Source organism: Opisthocomus hoazin, chromosome 12 (genome assembly GCF_030867145.1).
Source record: "Opisthocomus hoazin isolate bOpiHoa1 chromosome 12, bOpiHoa1.hap1, whole genome shotgun sequence".
Lineage (NCBI taxonomy): Eukaryota > Metazoa > Chordata > Aves > Opisthocomiformes > Opisthocomidae > Opisthocomus > Opisthocomus hoazin.
Window position 1 is genome coordinate 20,904,419 of NC_134425.1, and position 23,601 is coordinate 20,928,019.

The 23,601-nt window shown below is 45.6% G+C and overlaps 1 protein-coding gene across 2 annotated transcripts in view; it reads left to right on the forward strand.

Moving 5' to 3' along the window:
• The first annotated feature begins 7,310 nt into the window (after positions 1-7,310).
• The window catches only part of ZNF423 (zinc finger protein 423), a 235,714-nt gene continuing 219,423 nt past the window's right edge, over positions 7,311-23,601 (forward strand). For both annotated transcript variants that reach the window (XM_075434002.1, XM_075434004.1), the window contains exon 1: positions 7,311-7,409. In XM_075434002.1, coding sequence (XP_075290117.1) covers positions 7,370-7,409 — 40 coding nt within the window. In that variant the 5' untranslated portion in view covers positions 7,311-7,369. The remainder of the gene's footprint in view (positions 7,410-23,601) is intronic.

Genomic DNA, 23,601 nt, shown 5'->3' on the forward strand with positions numbered 1-23,601 from the left:
CGCCCACTGCCCTTGCCATTTCAGCTGACTTTCTGCCTCTGTATCTCAACATTATCCTAGTCAGCAACGCTGGCAGAGATGTAAATAGAATTATAAATCCTATATCGTGATTTTTTTTGCCTCAGCTGCTGGTCAGACAGCAGCGAAGATGCCTGTTGAGTGCAAGGGGAGCTTCCACCGAAGTAACAAAGCCGCAGAAAGTGAATGAGCTCTTTGATCGCAACCCTGGTAAGAAGGGGTCTCAGCGGGCACGGTGAAGCGCTCTCACGGCGAAAGAGGTGCAGTGACCCATCCTCATTGCAGAAATGCCGTGCTGGAGCTTAGCGCGGCTGAGCTGACGTTGAGGAGCAGGTGAGGGCCGGGGGCTTGTGCTGGAGCCAGCTGCTGGAGAGACACCTGAGCCATCGAGCACCTTGCGCACACCAGGGCTTCACCCTCTTCTGACTAATCCAAATTGAGAATGTATTTTTTATTCCTTATATCCTTTGAGAAGCAGTACAGACCCATGTCCATCAGGGACAAAATGAACCCAGAATATCACAGAATAACCCAGGATCACAGAGAGATACTTCCTCTGAGCTGTGTTAAAAGTATGGAAACACGATACCTTCTTATACTAAACATTCTAAGTTATTAAATAACATTATAATGCTATAAATTATCTTTACGGGACTATTCAAAGGGCAGCTGCAGAGCCTGGACAATTCCTCGTGATAAAGGCAGTTTTGTCATGAAGTGCAGATCCTCTGCCTGACTCCCACACCGTTTCCTGCGGCATCTAATTGGAACAGAGGCCAAAATGAATACTTTGCTTGGTGAACTACGGAAAGGGAAAAATACCTGCTTGTGTTTGTGGGGTATTGCATGGCCTGTATCTTTAGCACTGTTATCGGTAATGATTGTTTTCCTGTAACTGTGCAGGGGTGTGTGTGTGCGATTCCTCTACAGATGGATATTTTGTGATATTTGAGCTAAATTCACCTCCAGTGTATGATAGTATTTTTCAAAAAGTGTCACTAGCTGCACCACTTTGCCTGCCTTGATTTCAGACTATTGTATGTCGTCTTTAACACAAGGAAAATGATTGATAGAAGTAAGTGCCATACACAAGTGAAAAGGAATTTAAAATCACCATGTTTATTAGAGATGTATGAATGCTAATGCTGGTGCACATGGCATGCATGCCATGCCGTTGGAATGAGCTTGTGATCCTGTACATGGTAAAACGTGTTTTGCAGTGAAACTCCCTTTGTTTTTCAGTGCTCTTGGATAACATCTCAATCCCTTTTCACTGAAACTTCCCAAAGCGTAAACTCAGGCTCTCTGACTGGATCTTGCCTGCAGACACACCAACGGCTCTTCACGTGAAGCCTTTCCTTTCTGTGCACATCCTCCCTCCAGAGCACCTCTGGTTTCTGCTGCTCTGTAGCCCGAGTTTCAGGCTGTGTCAGTCCTCTCTTATGACTGAAATGTGGGATGCCAGTTATTTATTTATGTAAAGTGTTCGGAGGCATTAACTGAAGAACACCATAGAAACTGGGCTGGTATTGTAGTTGAGGCTTTTATTCAGGTTGTCTGACGCGCTGTGGATGCCGCCTGCCTTTGTGTGCTCCAGTCCCATGTTTATCCCAACGATGCCTTTGTGTTCCCTATTTGACATATTTTACCGTAAATAAAGAAAAACACTGTCTTGCAGCTGTATCCACTGTGACATTTGACTCTCTGCTGAATGAGTGCATTGTGCCGGGTGCTTTGGAAACACTCTCTTTTTAAGAAATAATCCAGTCCTTTAATATTTTCTGGTATGTGCCTGTATTCCTTTGCAAATCCAGAGAGCTCAGGTGTTCGCCCACCTCTGTCAAACCTCAGCCAGACCAGCTCCTGCCGTGCCAAGGGCTGGCAAAGATGGCGGTGCTGTGGGCACCAGCTCTCGGCATGGGTTGATTCCCGATTTGTGTGGTCTTTTTAGCTGCACAAAAACCCTCTGATTGAACATGCTGTAAGGCTTTTCCTGGGGCGTTAGCAGTTTGCCACATTTCTCTTAGATATTATGCGGCATCTCTTAATTAGGTCTGTGCATATGGTATACTCTGTAATTTAAGGTTGATTCTGTTACTGGCTGCTCCACAATTAAGGTGATCTTCCCTGTGCTGCCTGGTCATTTGGTGTCTGCCAGATCAGTCCCTTTATGTGTCGAAATATTCTTCTTTTTGACTTTAGAAAGTTTAAATCCTTACTGAGGCTGGATTTCTCAAAGCAGGTTTGGCCCATTGGGTGCCTAACTCTCTTGGTCCTCGTTGAACATCCCAGCTGTCATGAAGATTTATTTTTGCTTTTACACAACTGTGCTATTTTTATGTAACTTGCAATTTCAAACTCATTCTGAAACACTTTCAAAATAATCACGTCTATATATAGAAATATGTAGGGTTTTGCTTTCAGTATTGAATACCAGTAAATCTATATGTTATAGAGAGGCTGATAGTCCTGCCTGCATTTCCCGTAGTAAGGCCAAGCCATCGGTTTTCTATAATGCTGCCAGGGTGGAACTACCTGAGATAACATTGTCTGTGCCAGCTCTCTGCCTTAAACATAATTGTTTGGGGAAAACTCAAGCAAAAATGCTAATATTCTGGATGCTCTCTGTCTGAGTGGATGGAATAATGTCTTGAGATAGCGGGGTGGTGTAACCACTTTCCAAAGAGAAAAGAGCTCGTTGTTCAGATTGCTATGGGTAGTATCTTCCTGAAAATGTCATCAAACTTTAAAAATTATGTTCACTGTGTGTGCATGTGGCAGAAGAGAGCAGAGCAAAATGAAATCATCACCTCAAGTTAGTTGGCAGGAAAAGCGAGTGCGTGTATCGGTTTTCCCCTGCATAAAAAATGAGCATATTCGTACAAGCGCTGGTGTCCTTGAGCGGGACTGTGGCAGCAAGCAGAGGGGCAGGGCCCGCCGTGTCCCCCCGGATCAGGGCTTGGTGCTTCCATGTGAGCCTCGTGGGACTCGGATGGGAAATTGATGGAGGAGGTGGTGGGTGCTGTGAAGCTGTCGGTCGCCTCCACCAGCAAATCCCATCTTCAGACACATCATGTGAGCTCGGGGGTCTCCGCTGCATCTCAGTGCGGGTTCCCTCTCCCCAGCAGCTGCATCGTGTATAGTATCGGAGCTGTGTCATGTATAACATAGGACGGTGAGATGCCCAAAGGGGTTCCAAGCAGAGAATCCCGCATCTAAATTGCTCCAGTGACCTGATGAGATGTGGACACCATCCGGAGCTGCAGGAGGGCTCTTGGTTCTCTCCTGGGGAGAGTGCACTTTGGCACTCTCAGCTCTGCGCTTTTATTAAAATTCCGCAGAATAAAAAGGAAAGGCATCTGTGAGGAAACAAGATTGATAATAGATTCAAAATGTATTTTTATTGCATTCTTAAATTACCATAATTAAATTAAATTATTAAATGTATTTTTATTAAATTAGCACACAGGCTGGTGGTGTCATTTGCCTTAAATATTTTAATAAAGCCCGTGAAGTCTTCCCTTGTTATTAGCGCTCTTGGAATGTATCTATTTAAATGACAATGTGAGCTTAAGTTCTGGCGTTGGGAAGAGAGCCTGGATGGGTGAACTCTGCATTTCTCCGGGGGGGCTCGGCAGGGTTACAGCGCTTTCTTTGCTGAAGAGTGGCTGCGGGACCAGAGGCTAGGGGAGCCACATAAACTCCCTGTACATATATCTGGAGGAGATACACAAACGACGTGTTGTGACGATAGAGCAGCAAAGTATTTAAGCACATGTTGAAAAACTCTGTGGAACAGAGATGAACTTACAGAGCAGGGCCTGGAGGAAATCTGTGTATTGCTGGGTTTGAAGATAATAGAGAGGGATGAATTAATAATTATATATGTGTGCACTACATTTAAAGACAAATTTATGTACGTGTTTCATTTTTTTGCGGTCAAACCTGCCTTCCCGCTTTCTTTATCTCTAGCTATAAACTGGGTATTTTTCAACAGATGCCAGCATGGGAAGCAGTGGTTTCAAGGGTGCTGCTGCTTTGGCGACAGCCGTGAGAGTGAACTTGAGCCATTTTCATGGGAGGGGTTTGGGATGCTCAGAGCAGGGCACCACACCTTGCCAGCAGCTGCTCCGAACCAGGTAGGGGCTTACAAATAAACCTTCCCACTGGCCCTCTGGCAAGAGGAAGGGTAAAAAAAAAAAAAAATTTAAAATGAAAATCTGTAGATTTCTTAGAGAATTTTAAAAAGTGGGGGAAAGTTGTAGAAATAGTTCATTTTAATTGTGGCATTTAAAATTATTTTTTTTAAAATACAGAAAATGTGGAGGCAGAGGGCTGGATGGCAAAGGGGCTCAGGATGGCAACGGGGTTTGGGAATTACTTGCCGGGTGGAATGTGTAAAACTAAGCCTGAAATCCCCTCTTTGCCTGATTGCACGGGGATTTGAATTTGGGTCTCTGAACTCCTGAGAGAGCCCAACCGCTGGCACATTCTGGGATGAGAATCTGTCCTGCTGAAGCTGCTCTGCCTTGTAAGAATAATTAAATATTCATTGGGCCAGTGAGAGAACAGAAACAATTTGATAGCCTGGGGATTAAGCCTCTCCAATAAAATGAGGATACAGAAGTAATTCAGTTCCTGATCCGGCTCTGATGCTGAACCGATATGAATCTAGGGCCACGCTGACCAAATTTACTATGATCCTGGTTGCATTTTTCTGTATCTCAATATCATAACAATTTTTATTCCTTGCCAACCCTGCTTGTTTCTTTCTAGAAACTGGTATCACATTGGCTTTTGTAGTGGTGAATCTCCGTCGGCTAGAGTTATCCCTGTTTTTTATTGGGATCAGAATCGGGGTCATGGGCTCTTTAGCAATCCATCCCTGTCCTGGGTTAGCCTTTCCCAACCCCCAATTTGATGCTTAGTGCAGTGATGTAGAGGAACTATATCTTGATTATAGCGGTGTTACAGGAAACATTTTTTACTGTATGTCCAGTCTGTGGTGGTAATCTGGAGTCATACAGTAGGAAGGAACCGTAAACCTTTATTATGACATTAATAAAGCCAGTAGTTTCTGTCAAACCTTAAGAAACCAGAAAATCACCACTAAACAGCCACTGAAATGCGATGCCGCATTAGGAAAAAATCTTCACAGTTCTGTACTGAATTCACTTGATCAAACAACAAACTCCTTCCTGAGTTGTTTGTATTTCTTTTGGTGTAGAGGAAAGCAAAAAAAGAGGAAGATGTTTTTCAGGTGAAGATCATCAGCAGGAAAGCGGTGCCTTCACACAGCCCCCTGCATCCCGCTGTCTGACCCCAGCCCAGGCCGGGCAGAGCTGCACCTTGCCCGCTGCCAGACCAGGGAGCTTCTGCCAGGGCCGTTTCCACAGGGTCTGCACGTAACCCCCCGAATCCTCCCATCGGGACACCTCCTCTCCGGGCGTATGGAGGTGCAGCCGCCCGGGCTCTCGCGCTGGCACGGGCCCACCACGTGCAGGGCGAGGATGGCTGGAGACGCAGCTCCTCGCGTGCCGGTTATGGCACGGCAAACGAAGCCTTGGGAGTGCCTGGCTCCTGTGCAGCAGCGGAGACTGCGGGAAACAAACAGGCCCCGCCTGGGTGGGAGAAGAACCTCACCGAGCGTTCATCCCGAGCAATTTCACTCCTAACTTGGCACCGAGCGCTCCGTGGGGTGACAACTTTCCAACAGCCAGGATTTTTCTAGAAGAAGCCTTCCCGGCAGAGCGGCGCGGGCGACTCCAGCTCCTGCTAAATGTAACCCGCTGGGGAACGGCAAAGTAAATAAATCTTCCCTTCCCGCTCTGCACACGCAGCCGAGCGGCGGGCTGCGCGGGCGTCCGCAGCCCCCACAACTCTCCCGCGGCCGCCGAGCCGTTCTGGCCCGGGGCAGGCCCAGCCGCCCCCCGGTGCAGACAAAATCCCCCCGGCCCGGCCCCGGGGGGGGTGCGCGCTGCGGGCCGGGCCGGGCGTGCCGGGGGGCCGGGGGGCGGCTCCGCGCCGGTCCGCTCCGCGCGGCGGCGAGTCCGGTCCGCGTTGGCGGTCCGCGTTTTGCGGGCGGCCGCTGTATTTCCCGGGCCGTCCATGGCTCGGTGCTGTTGGCTCTCTCTCCGTCTGATCGGCGCAGGCTGCGCGGGGCTCCCTACGGGATCAGAGCGCTCCCCCGCCGGGACTCCACTCCTCACATCCTCCTGCTGGGACTCAGCTACATTTCCAGCCAAGCCTGGCTTTATTATGTGTGTCTGCACTGCAGCCCCAGCAGCAAGATCAGGAGGAGGAAAAGGAGCCAGGACAAAGAAAAGAGAGGGAGGCTGGCGAGAGCTAAAGAAAATAAAAACCCAGGGCAGCAGCGGCAGCAGCGGCAGCAATGAAGGCAGGAGCGGTGCCACCTTCCAGCGAATAACCCATGGAGGCAGCTAGCGGCCCCGGCATCGATGCAAAGAAGCACTTACCTTGTTCCGCGAAGTGCGTGCGTGCGGGGGAAGGCGGCGGCGAGCGCGGCCGGCCGCGGGGAGCCCAGCCGCCCGCCCGCCCAGCTGCGCGCCGCGGACGCGGGGCAGCCGCCCCTCGGCCCCCGCGGCCCGCGTAGAGCCGGACTCGCCGCCCTCCCCGGGCAGCGGCGGGGGCCGGGCGGGGAGAGGCAGCCGGGGGCGAGCGGGCAGAGAGGGAGGGAGGGGGCCGAGGGCGGCCGCGGGAGGATTTAGGAAAATCGCGACAAGGTCGCTCCCCCGGAGCGCCCCGGATCGCCGGGGCCGGTGCTCGTCGTGGGCTTAGGCACTCAGTTCTCCCCGCGCCCTCCCCCACCCCACACCCACGGACCCCGCGCAGGGCTCGGCTTTTTTTTTTTGGCTTTTTTTTTTTTTTTTCTTTTTTATTATTCCGAAAGTGCGAGCCGGACTGAGAGCCGCAGGGCGCCTGCAAACTTTAAAGAGAACAAAAAGGCGGGTGGGGGCGCGGGCCGGGCTCGCTTTGCGTCGGTAATATTTGCACATCCGAGGGAGGGGAATAAGAAAAAAAAAAAATAAGAGAAAAAATTGCAACTGTTGCGCCTGTGATTTTATTTTTTTATTTTTTTTTTTTCCCCGGGGGGAAGGTGTCTGAGGGGGTGGAAAGAGGAGTTGAACTTGCCGCATTGCAACAGGCAATAGAAGTGAGAAAATCAAATAATCGATCCCGCTGCTGCTGCTGCCGCTTCGCCTCGCAAAGTTTGGAGGTTGGGGGGGAGGGGGGTGGGGGTGGGGGGAAGAAAGAAAGCAGGGAGAGGAAGGGAAGGCAGGGACGGGAGGAAGACGCGGAGGAGGAGGAGGACCAGCCCCGGCGCCCGGACATGTCCAGGAGGAAGCAAGCCAAGCCCCGCTCGGTGAAAGGTAAGGCATCCTCCGCCGGCCCCGGGCAGCCGCCGCCTCCGCCGCCGCGACGCGGCCAATCAGGGCCGGGGCCCGGCTTGGCGGGGATTGCAAATCCCCCCCCCGGCACGGGCTGGTGGTGGCGGAGCCCCCCCCGGAATGGACGGCGGGCGGGCGCGCGGGCTCGCTCCCCACGCGGGGCGAATGCCCGCCCGCCGTCCGTTCCGAGGATGCGTGTGCTTGTATTTGCGGGTACCGCGGTGTCGGCCGAGACTCGCTGGCGACACGTGTCGCGATAATTGATGAAAGGAGCCGGCGGCATCGTTGAGGCGGGGAGGGAGGAAAGTTTCGTGGTGATGCTCGGGTGCGGTGGAGCATCAGCGGGGCTGGGGAAAGGAGGAATGGAGGACACGCGTGGTTTTTTAGCCCCGTTAGCTGGAAATTAATGTTTCGTTATGATTTGGAATGGTAGCGCCGTCTGTTTCCTCCCGCTGTCCAATGCGCGTAAGGGTGGTGAAAGAAGAGGAGAATTAAAACCGATTTGATAGGTAGGGGTTGAGAACTTGCTCGGGCTTGGAGAAACAATAGCCAAATTTAGCAAGAGCTGCCTTAATAAAGCTTAAACATTAAACTTCACATATTCTTCACCATCCCCATCAGAGGGGTGTTTAAAACCTCCTGTTTACCTCCGTAAGAAAACAGCTGCTGGCGAAACGTAAAGGGAGGGCCGGGACTAGCCCTGCGCCGTATTGCACGCCTCACCAGCTTTTTGACTTTTAAGTGAATTGGTGCGAGAGGGGAAGGCGTGATTTCTGAAGCCTTTCACTCCCAGCCACGAGGAGGTTAGCTGATGTTGGGTAAGGTTTTATTGTCCTCTGCACAAAGCAGAAGTCGCAAACTCAGTGGTCTGGGGGCTTTGTTGCAGAAGCACAAAAAGATCATAACTTTGGATGCCCAAAAGATGAAACAAAAAGTCTAAAGCGCTCATAATTAAATAACACATGGGTGGACAAAATTAGCGTGCAGTTAACCGACCAACTAGAGAAGGAATTGAAACCCCATCCAGGGCCATTGTGAATTAATTGCGGAATATCCACTGTTTAGCAGATGATTGCAATGTAAGTGGTACGTGCTTCAAATGTTTATGAAGTTTTTGTAAAGTCAGTCCTTCATCTTTATACAAAACTCTGAACCATTTCCCCCCCCACCCCCCGACTAACAGTACCTTTCAGCATTGTGCTATGGGGCAGGTTTGCAGCGTGGCGTTGTGACCCTCCGCAATCCCGGACGATCTCTGCTAAAGGAGCCACTTCAGTAATTGGCAGATGAATGTTACAGTCCGTGGGCAGAAGAAAGGGCAGAGCTAGAGCTATTTCTAGGGGATGCTCTGAAATCTGTTGTTTGAAACTAAAAGGATTGCAGTTTGAGAACAGTGGTGCAGGCCTCGGGTCATGACTTCCCTCGGATGGGGGGGATCACGTTTAGTGGCCAGGCGTCTGGAGTTTAAAATATTTTTCTATGCTAAAGTGCCACATTTAATGCTCAGGAAACAGTTCTATGTCAGTGAAAACCTTATTTGCTCTAGAAGCTCAGTTAGTAAACATTGACATCTCGTGCCATAATAACGTTAAATGTTTACCATTTGTTAGTCATTTGTTTTCTACCTCGTTGCTTTTTAGGTGGCAAGATCTCTTCCAAGGGGTTGATACTTTGTAACGAAATTTTGATCCTAGTTCTAATACAGATCTGATCACTATTTATGAGAGCATTTTTATGAATCGAAGCTAGTAACTTACTGGCAAGTCGTAATAAAGAAACATTATCCCTGTTATGTAGAAATATCTAGAAGGGCTTTGCAACAGTGAGCTGGGTGAAGCCCAGTTTTTAAAGATTCTAAATATTTCTGGAGTCTCTAGGCACAAAAAAAATGTGTTCTCAGCTTCAGCATAAACTGGCTGTAAATTACAGGTCTTAGCACGAGCTGCCTAACAGGGAGTCTGAGGAATGAGCTGAATCTGGGTGAAATTTTGGATAATAGGAGGCAACTCATATGTGTATGTAGGATAAAGAATTTCTTCCTTTCTTTATATTCATCCATATTGTCTCCTTGTAAAAAGTCCGTCATATACATTTTGTGGTGTAGGGACCTGGCAACCCAGTAGATTGCCACAGTACATGTTTCCATGGAAATAATTGAGATGTAATAAATAAAGGCACTCTGAGGTCACAGGTTTCCCAGTTCAACTGAGAAGAAAACAAGCATAAATTATGTGGATATATGTGTAGCGTTTAGGACTTAAAATAATTTACCATTTTTTTCTTTTCCATATATTTATTTTACTTTGCGTATTTATTAACAACGACTGAGATTTGTGCATCCTTTTTCATTCAGAAAGATTACGCACTAAAATAGAATCAGTGTGTGCCTGTGATGAAAGGGACTATTCTGCATGCAAAAGGCAAGCTGCCCGCACTTGACTGGGAGCGATGCTGACTTTCAAGAAGTGACTGACTTTGACAGAAGTATCAAATGTTGACAACTCTTAGGTGCACGTTATTTAAAATGGAGTGGTTGCAAGCCAAACCTGGATGCCAGCAAAGCTGCAGGTCGTGTGGCCCCTGTGCTGTGTTGTCAGGTCCCAGGTTCAGCCTGGCAGAAACTTGTAGTAATTCCTGCAGCTGCAACTCCAGCAGTAGCTGCGGACTTTCCCCTGATGTGGGATTTATGATTAGCAATATAATACACTGATTTGTTTTGACCATTAGTTTGTGCAAACTTGAAGATACTAACCTCGTGGCTGGGGACAAAGTTCTACTTGGGTTAAAGGAAGAGTGTTTCAGATCAATGAGGACGGAGTAAAAGTAGGAGGGGTCGAGTCTTTGTTGGCTTACAAAATAAACGCTTTGGTGACAGAGTGGTGGTAGCGGTGATGGAGTAAAGCACTGGCCTGTTTGAAGCTTTACTTCACATCACAGATGAAGCCCGTGAAAGTAATTTTCCTTGGCACAGACCCTGCTTTTGTGCTGCTGCCTGTAACCTCGTCTCCTTATCCGTTGTCTGTAAGGAAGAGTTGTATCTTACTCAGTGTCGTTAAAGCCACGTGGTCCTGAACCCCAGAACCGTAACACAGTTGTGAACATCAAAGCACACTATCTGTCCCCTGTTACAAGTGATGGGGAGTGATGTCAACAGCAATGTCCTTAAAAGTTTGTTTGGTGCTACCATGCCGGGGAGTGGCTGGCACCCCATCTGCTGGGGGGGCTGCGGATGATGAAGGTTCATCATTCCTCTTGATTAAACTGTAGCTTCCCATGCTACAGCTCGGGGCCTGTGGAAGTGGTTCTGTGAAGTAAGGTGCTGAGATGCTGGTAACACTAACTCGTGGGTTTCCAGTCCCATGTAATTGTGATCGAGGAATTACTCGACTGCAGTTTGTGGGGACTGGGCTCACATTGGCACAAGGTTTTAAGCATCAGATGCGCTTTGGTTGCTGAATTCGACAGTTCTGCAAATTGCTGTCAGCTTGCAAGGGTATTTTGTGCATAAACATGCTTAGTCGGTAATCAAACTGTTTTGCAAAAGAATGCACTAATTAAGTCTAGATTTGTTATCCTACTTGAAGTTGCAGAATTGCTGTCATATTTTTTTGCTTTCAGTTGGCAAAAAATGCTGATAGAAACTTTTGATTCACACCCTACCTGCCTCATTTGTGTCAGTCAAGAAGAGAAAAGGGGGGTTGCTTGCTACTTCGTTATCTGCAAAGTAAATAAAAATACTTCAACCATTTGCTGAGTTCCAATTAGTTGATTGCTATGAATGATCTTCTTTAAAGGAATGCTGTTTTACCTATCCTCTCATACAAAGGTTTGATTTTGAATGTCTTGTGAAAAGGATTCTCTTTGTCTTGATTGATGTCAAGAATAAAAGCGTGATGGTAATATCCCTTTGAAAGCTATTGTATTGTCAGCTCTGGCTGACAGCAGGAGGCCCTCCTAGTGCTATAGATTAGCGCTGTGAAAACACTGACATTTTCTTTGTTATATTGCTGTTGTTCTGCTTGCAAAGTCAATTATACAATGTCGGAGCTCAGTTACAGAGTTGACTGTGGAAGTAACAATGTCTTTCATACTTGTCTTAAAGATATAATTTTCCTTTTTTCCCAGCTGATAGCGAAGAAGCTGAAGGTACTGGAACAGTACATTCTACAAATTAAATTTTGACAAGTATAATCATAATTGCCAAATACAAGAGACTTGTGCGATTATCCTTTAATTTTACAGTTCATTCAAGTTTCGGTGGAATTTTATTGATACAGTGAAAGCACAGCTAAAATTGATAAAACTCATATCAAATAAGATTATGCTCTTGATTGTTCTTTATCAAGTGTAGCTTTTTGGGGATTACGAATAATTGGAGATGTTGGTGTTTCGTTGTGGGGCTGGTGCCCTGAGAGCGTTTGAATCCATGCAGTATATCGAGCTCTGCCCTCAGGGATTAGCCTGCAGTTTTTAATTTTTGCCTGGGTATTTTGCTACAAGCCTAGCAGCGTTATCCCCTGAACTCCACAAGTCCCGTTTTCCTGCCTTTCTTTCCCTCCGGTATGCTTTCCTGGTCGGGATCTGCATGGTATTTAACTGGTTTTACTGATTGAAACTCCTACCTGTGTGCAAACACCTTTTAATTGTGGCCTGTTCCCATTGGTCTCGGCAAATACAATGAACAAACGTGGCCAAAAAATGAAAAGAGTGGGAAAGGTAATGCAAAAGGTTTAAATATGAATGGGGGAAAATGGAAATCTCATATTTTTAGTGATGCTATGTCTAAAGCCGTTGATGAGAAACAACTGCCATGTAAAGGTAGTGGCTCTCAGAGAACACCTCCTGTTTTTTTTCTTCAGAAATATTTGTGTACAGTCAGTGCAAGTTAAAGAACATCATTCACTGATGAATTGCTTCAGATGACACGTGCAAAAAAATAATCGGAGAGCTCTTGTTAGGACGTTAATTGTAGGATTTCTAAATTACTATTATAAACTAATAGAGTAACAAAAGATTCCACAGTTACCAGTAATTTGTCAGGATTTATTTTGTTTTTCTTCAATAATTGAAAATTAATGTCTTGAAGTGAAAGCAGATGTTCATGCCATCCTCTGAATTGGATATAAAAATGATGTTTTGTAGATGCATTAAGCTTGTGTAAATACAGATTGTCTTATCATAGATGGGGCTTTGGCTTGGTTTTTATCTATTGTTTGGTGCCAAATTAACTTCTAGGTTAAACCTGGGTAAGTGGTTTCATCCTGGTGAAATTAACTGAGTGAAGTGCTTGGGGTGGCACCCAATGATCAGTTATTATGGTAAATGTTTTTAAAAACCTGCCTCACCTGCTGGCTCTGTGAATGATGATACTTTCTCATCCTGTAGAAATAATATTTACTTCTATTTTGATAAATGTGCTCTTAATTGTTTACTCGGTTATTTTTACTGAACTAGTTAATTTTTATCTTCCCTCCCAATACTACTTTGTGAAATCAGTTTTAGATCATTGCAACATTTGAAAAATGCAAGCAACATCTTTTTTTAAAAAAAAGAAATAATCTCTTGGTCTCATGTGCTAGTCTGCAGTCTCTACCTGATAACAAATATCTTCATGTATTATAATATTCTCTTAAACAAAAGATTATTAATTACCCACAGTAATTGAACTGTCTTATAAAAATGCCTACATCAACCCCGCATCACTCCATCAGTATTCTCCTTAAACGCCTCTGAAAAAGGATGGCTATTATGTTCCCTTGTATCCTAGTAAATGCGCTGGAGTAATGAAATACTAATAATATAAAACCTATTACAGACTCCTGCTAAATCTTGGCTGACAAATGGTGGTGGAGGGGAGGGTCTGGGTCTGGTGTGCACGCTGGTGGACGTGGACTCGGAGGGTGCAGGCAGGAGCCGGAGCCAAGTGAGGACCAGCTCTGAACTCTCTGTAGTGCGTGCAGTTACTCAACGTACCTTCAGAGCCCAGAAGTAGATTCTTGTACATTTTCTTTCCTGATGTCCATTAGTAAATGCAGAGAAGCTGGTTCCTTGTTCTCTTAGACAAATAAGGTGATGCGAGTTTTAAGTAGCACATCTTCTTGACAACATGTAGATGTACATATTTGTGCAGCAGTGAATTATGGTGCTTTATCGGAGTCACTTTATTCTAGGGAGTAGGAGGATGTGCAGACAGTAAATGGTCTCTCATGACATTTCCAGCTACAGAAGGCTTGAGCTTCGACCTCTTGCAATAGTTTGTTTTCTAAAGTGCAAACAAAGGGACCCGATGGGGTTCGAAACTGGGTGATGCCGTTCGGAACAGGCTCACAAATCTCGTTGTGGTACAGTGAGTTGGTGTACAGCATTAGCTTTCCACTGTATGACTTATTTTGGATAGCACTGCAATACCCATCTGAATCTAGCGATAAGTAGCTTCATTTTATTGTTTGCATTTGCTTGGAAAGAAAACCTTTTCCTTTCTAGCCACAGATTAGGCAACAGAAAGACCAATTTGCAGAGCTGGTAAATGCCACTTGTTAATCATATGCAGTACAATTATTAATTTTTTTTCTTTTCCCCCTTGGATGTATAAAGTCAACTTTTTAGCTTTTTGTGTAATTGAAATTTGCCCTTTTGTTACCTGGGCATGAATTATTTTTGAAATGTTGTCATTACATGCCCTGCTGTGAGGTTTATCTCTTCTGTTCATCCTAATTAAATAAAACATACTGTTGTTTGCCGGTCTCGTGTTGAAGTGAATTACCTGCCTGAAGGCTCGCGCTGGTGTCAGGCACGCTTGTTGCAGCAGCAGCCATTGACTAACACATTTACTTTCAGATTTTCATTTCAAAGGGCTCAGTTTGTGCAGTGTGACAGGTGAATGGTGAATGCTTTACAGGACTTTAAAGAGCTGAACAAACAGTAAAGGACTTATTGCTACCACGGAGTGGCAAGTACAAATGTAAGGCAGCCTTTGTGGCAGAGGAGTGTTTCCTTTGCTGGATAAAGGCCACTCAGGAGATTTAAAGGGCTCGCTTGGGTACGCTGGGGGTGAAATAAACTCAGTCGTGGTCTCATTTAAACCCACCCTACCTGCGTGTTCTCCTGGGCAATTTCTAGTGGGGTTGATCTCAGCTCTCTTTGTAGCATCGCCCTCAGTCGTGTTCTCCTTGAGTCTGGTACTGATAACGAAGGCTGCTTCAGAAGTGTAACAGTTGGAGTTTCTTTATGCGGAAGTTATTTCCAGTTCATGTTAGAGAAAGTAAACAATGCATTCAGGTTTTAAAGCGAAGCGGAGGGAAAGGTCCCTGCTTGTAGAGAAACGGTTTAAGCCTCTGATAGTGCTACAGAAAATGCCTTACTAGTGAAATCCTGTTATGGGTAAAAGTACAAGAGTTAGCAAGTCGCTGTGCTCCATGCTCTGTTGGCTCCTGCTAGGCTCTGGAGGTTTGGTCAAATGTGGCCTAATTCTGCTTTCCAAATATTAAAAAAAATTACACAGAGGGCAAAAAGACAAGTTCTTAATATGCATATCCTGGGAAAATCCTAAACCAGTATTTTTACCCCCTCCAGTCCCAAGGCTAATCAAAATTCCTCTGTTTCCACATCTACCATTAAAATATACGCTTCCCTTGGTTGTTGGCTGACTGTACGAGTTTAAGCACTCCATTGATTGGACTCACAAAAGCTGTTACTGGGTTTACGTAGCATTTGCTTACAGGAAATTTAGACATGGGGGTGAGGCTCCAGGCAACCTCCAACAAGATTGGTGCTTAAATTAGCAGCTCTGCTGATTTCATGATGATCCTCACCTTGCTGAGATGAGGTTCTTCTGGGCAAGGCCTGTGGCAGCTTGGCCAGGCCTCCACCTGGTGATTGCTGGAGCTTGCTTCACATGGTGGGGGACTGAGTGGTAATCAAGGTAATGCTAACAAAGACAGACTTGCCGTGCCCTTTGAAAAGAGGGTGTTTGGTGCAAGCAGAGATGAAGTCCTTCACTGGGTGAACACCTAGGACTCACTATTATAGAATCACAGAATGGTAGCGGTTGGAAGGGGCCTCTGTGGGTTATCTAATCCAACCCCCTTGCCGAAGCAGGGTCACCCAGAGCAGGCTGCACAGGACCTTGTCCACGTGGGTCTTGAATATCTCCAGAGAAGGAGACTCCACCACCTCCCTGGGCAGCCTGTGCCAGGGCTCAGTCACCCTCAGAGGGAAGAAGTTCTTCCTCATGTTCAGATGGACATGATTTTTAGGGTGAGTGCAATTTTTCCCTTGATGCTAATTGGAGCTAGATTGAATGTTAAGTGTAAGCCAAGAGTATAAGTCCAAGCTCCCTGAATCTGCTAGAGAACTAATGGTATTAATCAAGATTCCTGTAGATGCTGGAGGACTGTGACTAGCCCCAGGCTTATATCAGCCACGAGGTGAAACCTCTGTCTTGTTTTGGTGGTAGTGTTTCTTACTGGCCTTAATGGGGATGGGCTTGTATTCTTGTCTCCTACGTTGCAGTTGAAAGAGCAAGAGAAGTAAAGAGATATGATGGGAATAGTCATTTGGCATCCAACGCTGTAGAGAGCGTCTCCTGCTGGCTCTGTGAGATTGCTGCTAGGGGGTATTTTCAGGAGACCATTGGGAAGCCTCAAGGTGCAGAGGGTGCAGCAGTGCTGTGGGAGCTCCCCAATAGCACTGTGGGAAACCTGGGAGACCTGGGTTGTGTTTAACAATCTGTTAATGTAAGTGGGTTACAGATTTACATGAGCAAAATTGACTGTGGTTCTGCGTCCTTTCAATCACCTCTCCCTAAAACTGGAAAGCTAAAAGGAGGTAGAGAAAACACATGGTAGAAGCATGAACTTAATAGTCGGGGAAGCAGAAACGCTAAACAGAGAAAGATGGAAATAAAATGGGGAAACGAGGAAATCTTTTGCTGGCATTTGAGTGTGGAGGATGCTTGATGATGAGATGAAAAGTTTTGGCACAGAGGTTTACTTACCTGGAGGTGCATCTATATTATCTTTAACTTTTAGTTTAAAGAATGAGAGAAGGAACAGATCTGAAAAGTGACTCCAACTCCATGGAAAAGGGTATAATTAAGCGTAAGCAGAAAAGAAAACACTAGAAATATAAAACAGCTAAACAAAGTAGCCTTTCTGCCTTTAATAGACAGTGAGAGTGCTGTCCTGTCTGGAGGAGAGTATTTGTTGTGGTTTCTGGTTTTTTTCTGTTCAATATAGAGAAATTTGAGGACAACTGTGATTGCAGTCATTAATTCTGGAGATTTCAACTATTTTATGATCATGGCAGCAACTGAACTTGGCATGTGAGGACTCCTGATTGTTCAGGGTTTTGGACTGAAGAGGAGGTCAGCGTGGTAATTGAAAAAGTAGGCTTTCAACACTTCTTATGTGAATGTACGCCAATACATACAATATATGATGTGTATTCATGTGTACGTGAAAGAGAAGGTCTAGAGGAATAGGTAGTATCTTTTGTTAGACCAACTAACATGGTTGCAAAATGCAAGGAATTTTTTGTGATGCACAAGTCTGCCTTCTGCTTTGGAAAAAGCAGCAGCCTTCTGGCTATTTTGCTTGGTAGGTAAATGCAGCTTTGCTTTAATTTACTTACTCAAGCTTTTACTTAAATTTCTCTTGCTTTGTTAAATTACTCACATGGGTAAAGATATTCTGGATTACATAGTAATGCCAAGCTTGTATAATAATTATTGCTGGATTCTGTGGATGCATTTCAGTTGGGTAATTTGCTCATGGCCTCCTTTATTTCTAGGAAAATGGCATGCCTTGCCCTTCATAATTTCTTTGCTTTTACTGACCAGACTGTTCCCCCAGAGGGCATGTGGGATGTGGCAGAGTATTGAAAATACTGGGATGGAGAAGTAGAGAAGGAGGGCTGTGTGTGAATTGCACCTTATTTATGTTTATGCTAGATTTGTATGGCAAAAATGGTGTGTTTCTGGCAGTGATACTTTGTAGGGAATGTAATACGTGACTCTGGGTGAGAAAGTTGTTACCTTGACGTGATTTTTTTTAAAGTTAAAGAAGTACTTTCAGTCTTATTCTGAGCGCCCTTTAGGAATATGGTATGATATATTATGAGCCATTTTAAAATCAAACTGTGAGTGCTTGTCTTCAGGTCTTGTGTGGAGTCTCACCTAATGCTCATCTACAAGTCCAATGATTTGATTGCCTTCATTTCAAGGATATTTTCTTTCCTGCTTGGTAACAGATAAGTGAGATTTATTTTAAAGCTCCTATTTGGTTTATTTTGATTACTATTTTTGGTCTTAAGTAAACACTCGGCAGAGCTTCTGTTTTTACTCTTCTCGATATGAGTAGATTGAATAACAAACCCGAACTTAAAGGTGAGGGTCTGAAAAAAGACACCCCTGAAAGATGCTTGGCAGAGCCGTGGTGTGACTGGTTTCCAGCGCACCGAGGGGTGCTGCGGAGCGGGGAGCTGCCAGGCCCTGCCTGCAGAGCCCTGCCTGCAGAGCTGCCAGGCTGCGCAGCCGGGCATCCCTGGCTGCAGCGGAGCTGCTGCTCCAGGGACCCGGGGGGAGAAGGCAATTGGCAGAAAGATACCGCTTTGGTGAAAGGGCTGCTAGCGAGCAGAGTTTGTGGGGAGCTCTGACAGTTCACCCAAACACCAAATGCATATTTTCATAAAGAGCTTTCTCGGCTATGGTTTTTCCTCCTTGCTAGAGGGTCTGTATTCAAAATGTGGCTCCAAAGAAAATGCATAGAAAAATGAGCTTTTAATTTGTCACCTGCTGCTGAACCACCCTGTCCTCCTTGAGATGCCAAGTTGTAAATGAGGTTTTTGTATCCCCCCAGACGGCCATCCAAGAAATGTTCTGTGTGTCGTAGCTGTCAGTGGCCCAGCTGAAGACATCAGACCGGTGGCTTAAAACCTGCTGCTGTCTGACCGGCCCAAGCAAAGCCAACGCAGGGCAAAACCTGAGCAAACAAAAAGGCAGTTAGAGAAACTGTTGTCTCCAAGGGCTTGGGAGGTCCTGGCTGCCTCCAGACCAGGGGCTGCTCAAAGCTTTCTGTCCAGTGATGTTGAGGAAAAAGGAAGCAAAATTGTTTCTTTGTGCTATTACTCAGAGTGCCGTTGGAAAACTCCCTTTAAATTAATCTCTAAAAAAATGCAATATTGGTTCTGCAGACTTCATTTGGAGAATGGTGTCGTCTGGCTGTGCATCCTACGGCCTCTTCCACCGTGTGTATTTGTCTGAGCACCGGGGATGATGGGTATCCCAGCTGACACATGCAGCTTGTCTCCTAGCAAACCTCAAACTACCTAATGAAAGTTTATCTTGAGGTGGAAATCAAGAACTTTAATTTTTAATTTATGGACAGATGATGATGGGTTGAAGGAAAACTAGCCCCACTGTGGGACCGCAGGGAAACTGTCTGTTCCCAGTGACCTTCCAGCCAGGAGAGCAGCTGCTGCTGTTGGAGCTGCCCCAGCCAGGTAGAGAGTCACCCTTCACCATGGTATTTGAGTACTTGAATCAATTAGGCAGCTGAAAATTAATAATAGTAGGAAATAATCCTACATTACATGAGAGTATTATTGTATGTAGCTAACCTTGTGACACTATTTTCTCTGCCTTCCTTTTCTCCTGTTTTCTTCCTAGTATCTGTAGCCTGTGAAATTGTCGGTGGAGTCACTTCAGCAGCCTTGCTTCCCTTCCCACAGCATCTTTCCTACCTTGGAGCTTGGGAAGCTGGAGAGTGTTTTGGTTTGAGGGAATACCTACAGGCAGGTTTTCCTCCCAAGGTGGAAGACTCTTTACTGGTTTTTCCTACCTTGAATCTTTGCTGATTTGGTTCCTTGCCAGTTATGAAGAATATAACCCCAACCCTGGAGCGTGTTGGCAGAGCTCCCCGGGTCAGTCGTGCCTGTAGGGAGGGCAGCAGGCAGGGGAGGAAGGGGCAGGACACAGCATGCCTGTGGGGCAGTGTGCCTGGAGCCCGGCCTCGGCCACTGCTCGGCTCGTGGTGGGACCTGGTGAGGCGACGGCAAGGCAGACATGCGGTGGAATTGTCCTACTGCTTTGGGAAGCTGAAGGCGGTTGGTGCTCTTGTTAGAGGGTATTTATCTGCTCTTCTGTCTTTCTTACTGTCTGCTGCTGGCTTGACTCTATTTTCTTTTATTGGCATATTTTCTTTATTGGCATATCCTAACAGGTTTGTTTTCTTCTGATGGTTTTCTAATTCTACGTTGCCGTGTTGGAAAAACACCCACCAGCCCCTGGCTTAAATGCAGTCTGCAGATCGGCATATGTTAAACGCCAGTTCTCTAGAAGGGAGCGTTGGGATGAATCCTGGTCGGTTTGGGGCTGCTGTTACCTTGTGCTCAGCCTATGAAACTCTGTTTTTTGCCTCCTGTCTGCCTGGCACAGTCCTGTGGCTGTGCCCACAGCTGCACCAGATGAGGGCTGATCTGATGGGTTTTGCTCTCCCTCTGTTTCTGGCTCCTTGTCCTGCTGCCTACTTAGCAAAGGACTCTCAGGAACTGATTTTACCCACCAACCCATCAGAAAAGTAACCCTATAGCTCTCTGCTGGCTGCGGACAGGTCTGGTGTGTGTCAGTGTAGGGTGAGCAGGGCAGGGCAATCTTCCACAGCAGTGTTCAAGTCAAACCTTTCTGAAGAGATCTTCTGCTGGGGAGGCTGGACTGTGGCCGCTTGCGTGGGATGTGGGTGTGCATCCACATCTGCAGTGGGCTGATGGGCAGGTCGCAAAACCCCTGCAGATGTTTCCAGAAAATGACTGTTGTTGAAGCAAATGCTCGAAACTGGTGAAGCGAAGGGTGTCAACCACACGGGCATAGTGTGAAGAGGTTCCCTGAAAGTGATGCAGAGTAGACTTAAGTTGCACAACTGATTGCTGCTCGCCGCCCTCTCCTGTTCCTGCAAGAATCGGGTGTCCCAGCAGAGATGTGAGCTGTGGAACACGCCATGGTGTCCCACTGAGGCAGCTGGGGATGGCTCCTCATCCTGCTCTGGATGGGGGGGGATCCCAGCTGAGCAGGCAGCTGTGCTTCAAAAGCAATGCAACGCAGAGAGAGCGAGGGCCCGTGTTGTGGGGAAGAGGGAGAACGCCCAGAGATCAGAATTTGGCTGGTGTCTTTCACTGCTCCTGCGCTGGTGGAAGTTGCTGGCAGCAGCCTTGCATGAGGCAGCATTGCTGGAGAACAATTTTCTTCTCTATTCTAACTTAGTGGAAAGAATGCCACAAAGAAATTAGATTATGTATTTAAAGGAAAAAGGCAATTTGTTGTTCTGCATTTAGCTTGCACCGTAGACTGTGTCACCATGGGATGCAGGTCACCACGTGGGTGCTCTGGCTAACCCCGGCACTTGAACACCAGCCGGTCCTTTGGCAGACGCTGGTCTGTCTCCTGCACTTGAATGAGAGGAGATACGATGGAAGATCCCAGCCCTTTTTGCTACTTTATACAGACTGTTTTCCTACAGGTGAATTCTGACTCTGGTTGATTCAAATACTGCTGTGTCCCATAACCTCACGTATAGGCTGGCTCATGTTTCTGGAGCTGTAACGTGGCAATGACTGCAAAGGACAAAGCCTCTGCTACCCAAAACACGCAGTGTCCTTGGGCCCACCCAGCTGGTGGCCAGCCTGGTCCTTAGTGTTGTGGCACTGGCTTGTGCTTGTTTGCGTTTTTATTTAGATTATTTCTGATGTGGCAAATTTTGATGGCTTTCTGTGTTAGGAAGGGCTATCTTTTTTTTATTTTTTTGGCTTATTTTTAGTCATAAGAAGTAAAAGAATTGGCTGTTTGCCAAGAAGAAAAAAAACAACAAACAAAACCCTTGAAGCAACCACAATATTGCACCTTTCCTTGCTATTTTTAAAAAAATTTCCTTGTGTTACTACTGATGTGGGGTTTTTTAGGAGTTTGGGCTTCAATGTTAAACCAATAGCACATCAAAAAATAAAATAGGGTGGTTTCTTGTGTGTTTGTCTGTTTATTATTAATCTTGTTCAGATTTGGGAAAACACTGTGGCGTGTAAATATGAAGAAATGTTGTCTCGTATAAAGGAGTAAAAGAAAGATCTTTAAATAACTGAGCATGCTTGTGCAGTAGCGTTTGTTGGGCTGCAGTCTGGGCTCTCGAACAACCTCACTTAAAAAAAAAAAGCTTTAAATTTTATAAATATTTCTGTCTCTCTTTCTCTCTCTTTTGCAATACCTAACATACATTGTCTGTTCTGCTGTTAACTCCCTGATGCAGAATTCCTATGTTTGGGCTAATAGAAAATTTGGAGGATTCTTCATTATCTGAACCTCTTGAGAAATACCAAATATGTTCCAGTAATTGTGGTGTAGTACAACAGGGAGTCACACTGGCAGTTTGTTGGAAAGGGTTTTTCCTGTAGTTATGAAAACCATACAACTATTAAAATCCCCAAAACTGAAACCATTGGGATTACTCATATACTTACAGTTAAGCGCATGCCTAAAGGTAGATATATTCAGCACGCCGTTTTTGACTTGCGTTTGATTCCTAGCTTGAGAATATCAGAAAAAGAATATTCCTCGATCACTTCAGTCTTGTGCAGCCTTTTTATCCTGTGCTTACACGGCTGTGGCACTCTGGATTGTGGCTCGCAACAGAAGCACCTAGGTTTGCTATAAAGCAAATTATGGATAATAAAGAATAAGAAGTTTGCAGAACAGTAAGATACTCCAGGCTGTTAGAAGAGACTCAGATTTCTCCCCTCCCGCTTTCTCTTCTGCCTCTTCCACAGCTCCTCCATGAATGTGCATGAGTCACTTTTTTTTTTTTTTTTTTTTTTTTCCCTCTCTCTCAGTATTTTCCATCTTGGTTGTATGCAGAGAGGGTGTAACATTTGTCCCTTGAAGAGTAGAGTGAATTTATTAAATACTGTGAGATGCTGGATAGGTAAAAGTGAAATGGAACACCAATATTATAGTTCAGGTCATAATGTTTAGGTTTGCTTTGTGGCTGTTTCATCTTCCCTATTCTAAAAGATGTTTTATAGAATAGAATTAACAGAAAAAACTAGAAAGTGATGCTTGCTCTATTGCTGCTGTATAGGAGCTTTTGTCCTGTGTGTCCTTTGCCAGGCAGTCTTTTATTGAGAAGGCACTGGTTACCTTGCTCTTCCGTCCGCAAGGTAGCAATAGTAACAGCTCTCTGTATTTCTTAGTTTCTCTCTTAAGTATTTAATCAACAGAAATTTTTATTTTGTGTGTGACTTTCTCTTGAAAAACACTGCCATGTGCCTAGAAGTATATTGATATATCATCCTAAGGAGTTAGTGCACCTATTCTTCTTACGAAACAAAATGCATTTTGTGTCTATGAAACTGTCTAAACAATTTACTTTGAGCCAGAATTCAGAAATCTGCAGGTTGTGGAGTATAACTAATACAAAAATGTTTTTGTTGCTCTTCTTTAAAGAAAATCCATTTGCACAAGTATCAGTATGTGGGGGAATTTAATTTTGAAAAGAGCCTCAGCCACTTTGTAGAAAAATATAATGCAGTACATAAACTCATTTTAGACACTACGTATTCTACCGTGTCCCATTAGTTGATGTTTACATGCGCTTTGAAAATGTAAAGCGCTATATAAGTGCTTATTATTACTATGTTATTATTATTCTCCCTCTTGAAAAAAGACCCTCTAGGGAGAGAGAGACTTGCTTTGCATTTCATCTGTAGTGCAGATCCCACAAGAAATATACCCGTTTGTTTTGGGTTTTACATTCTTCCCTCCCCACTTCCACCCTTCTGGAAAAAAAAAAATAAGTGTTGTGTTTTAGAGATTACAGAGCTCAGTTTATGCTTGGTAACTACACCAATGAGAACATAATTTGAAGGCATATAAAAATCTTAAAACAGCTTTTTATTCCAATCTGTGTAATAAAATGAATCGCTGCCCTGGTCTTGGCCCCTGTGGTCTGCGGGTGCTGCAAGGCCCCTTGCCCAGCCTGGGCACTGAGGGCTAAGCAGGAGCTGGTGGCGATGCCCTTTGCTGGGCTCCTGCTTGGCCCCTCTGCCAATGCGGGCCCAAGGACAAAAACCGCTGAGTGAAAGGAGTACAGGGATAGAGCCAGCAAAGCCTTAGCAGAATTTCTTCTTATGGAGA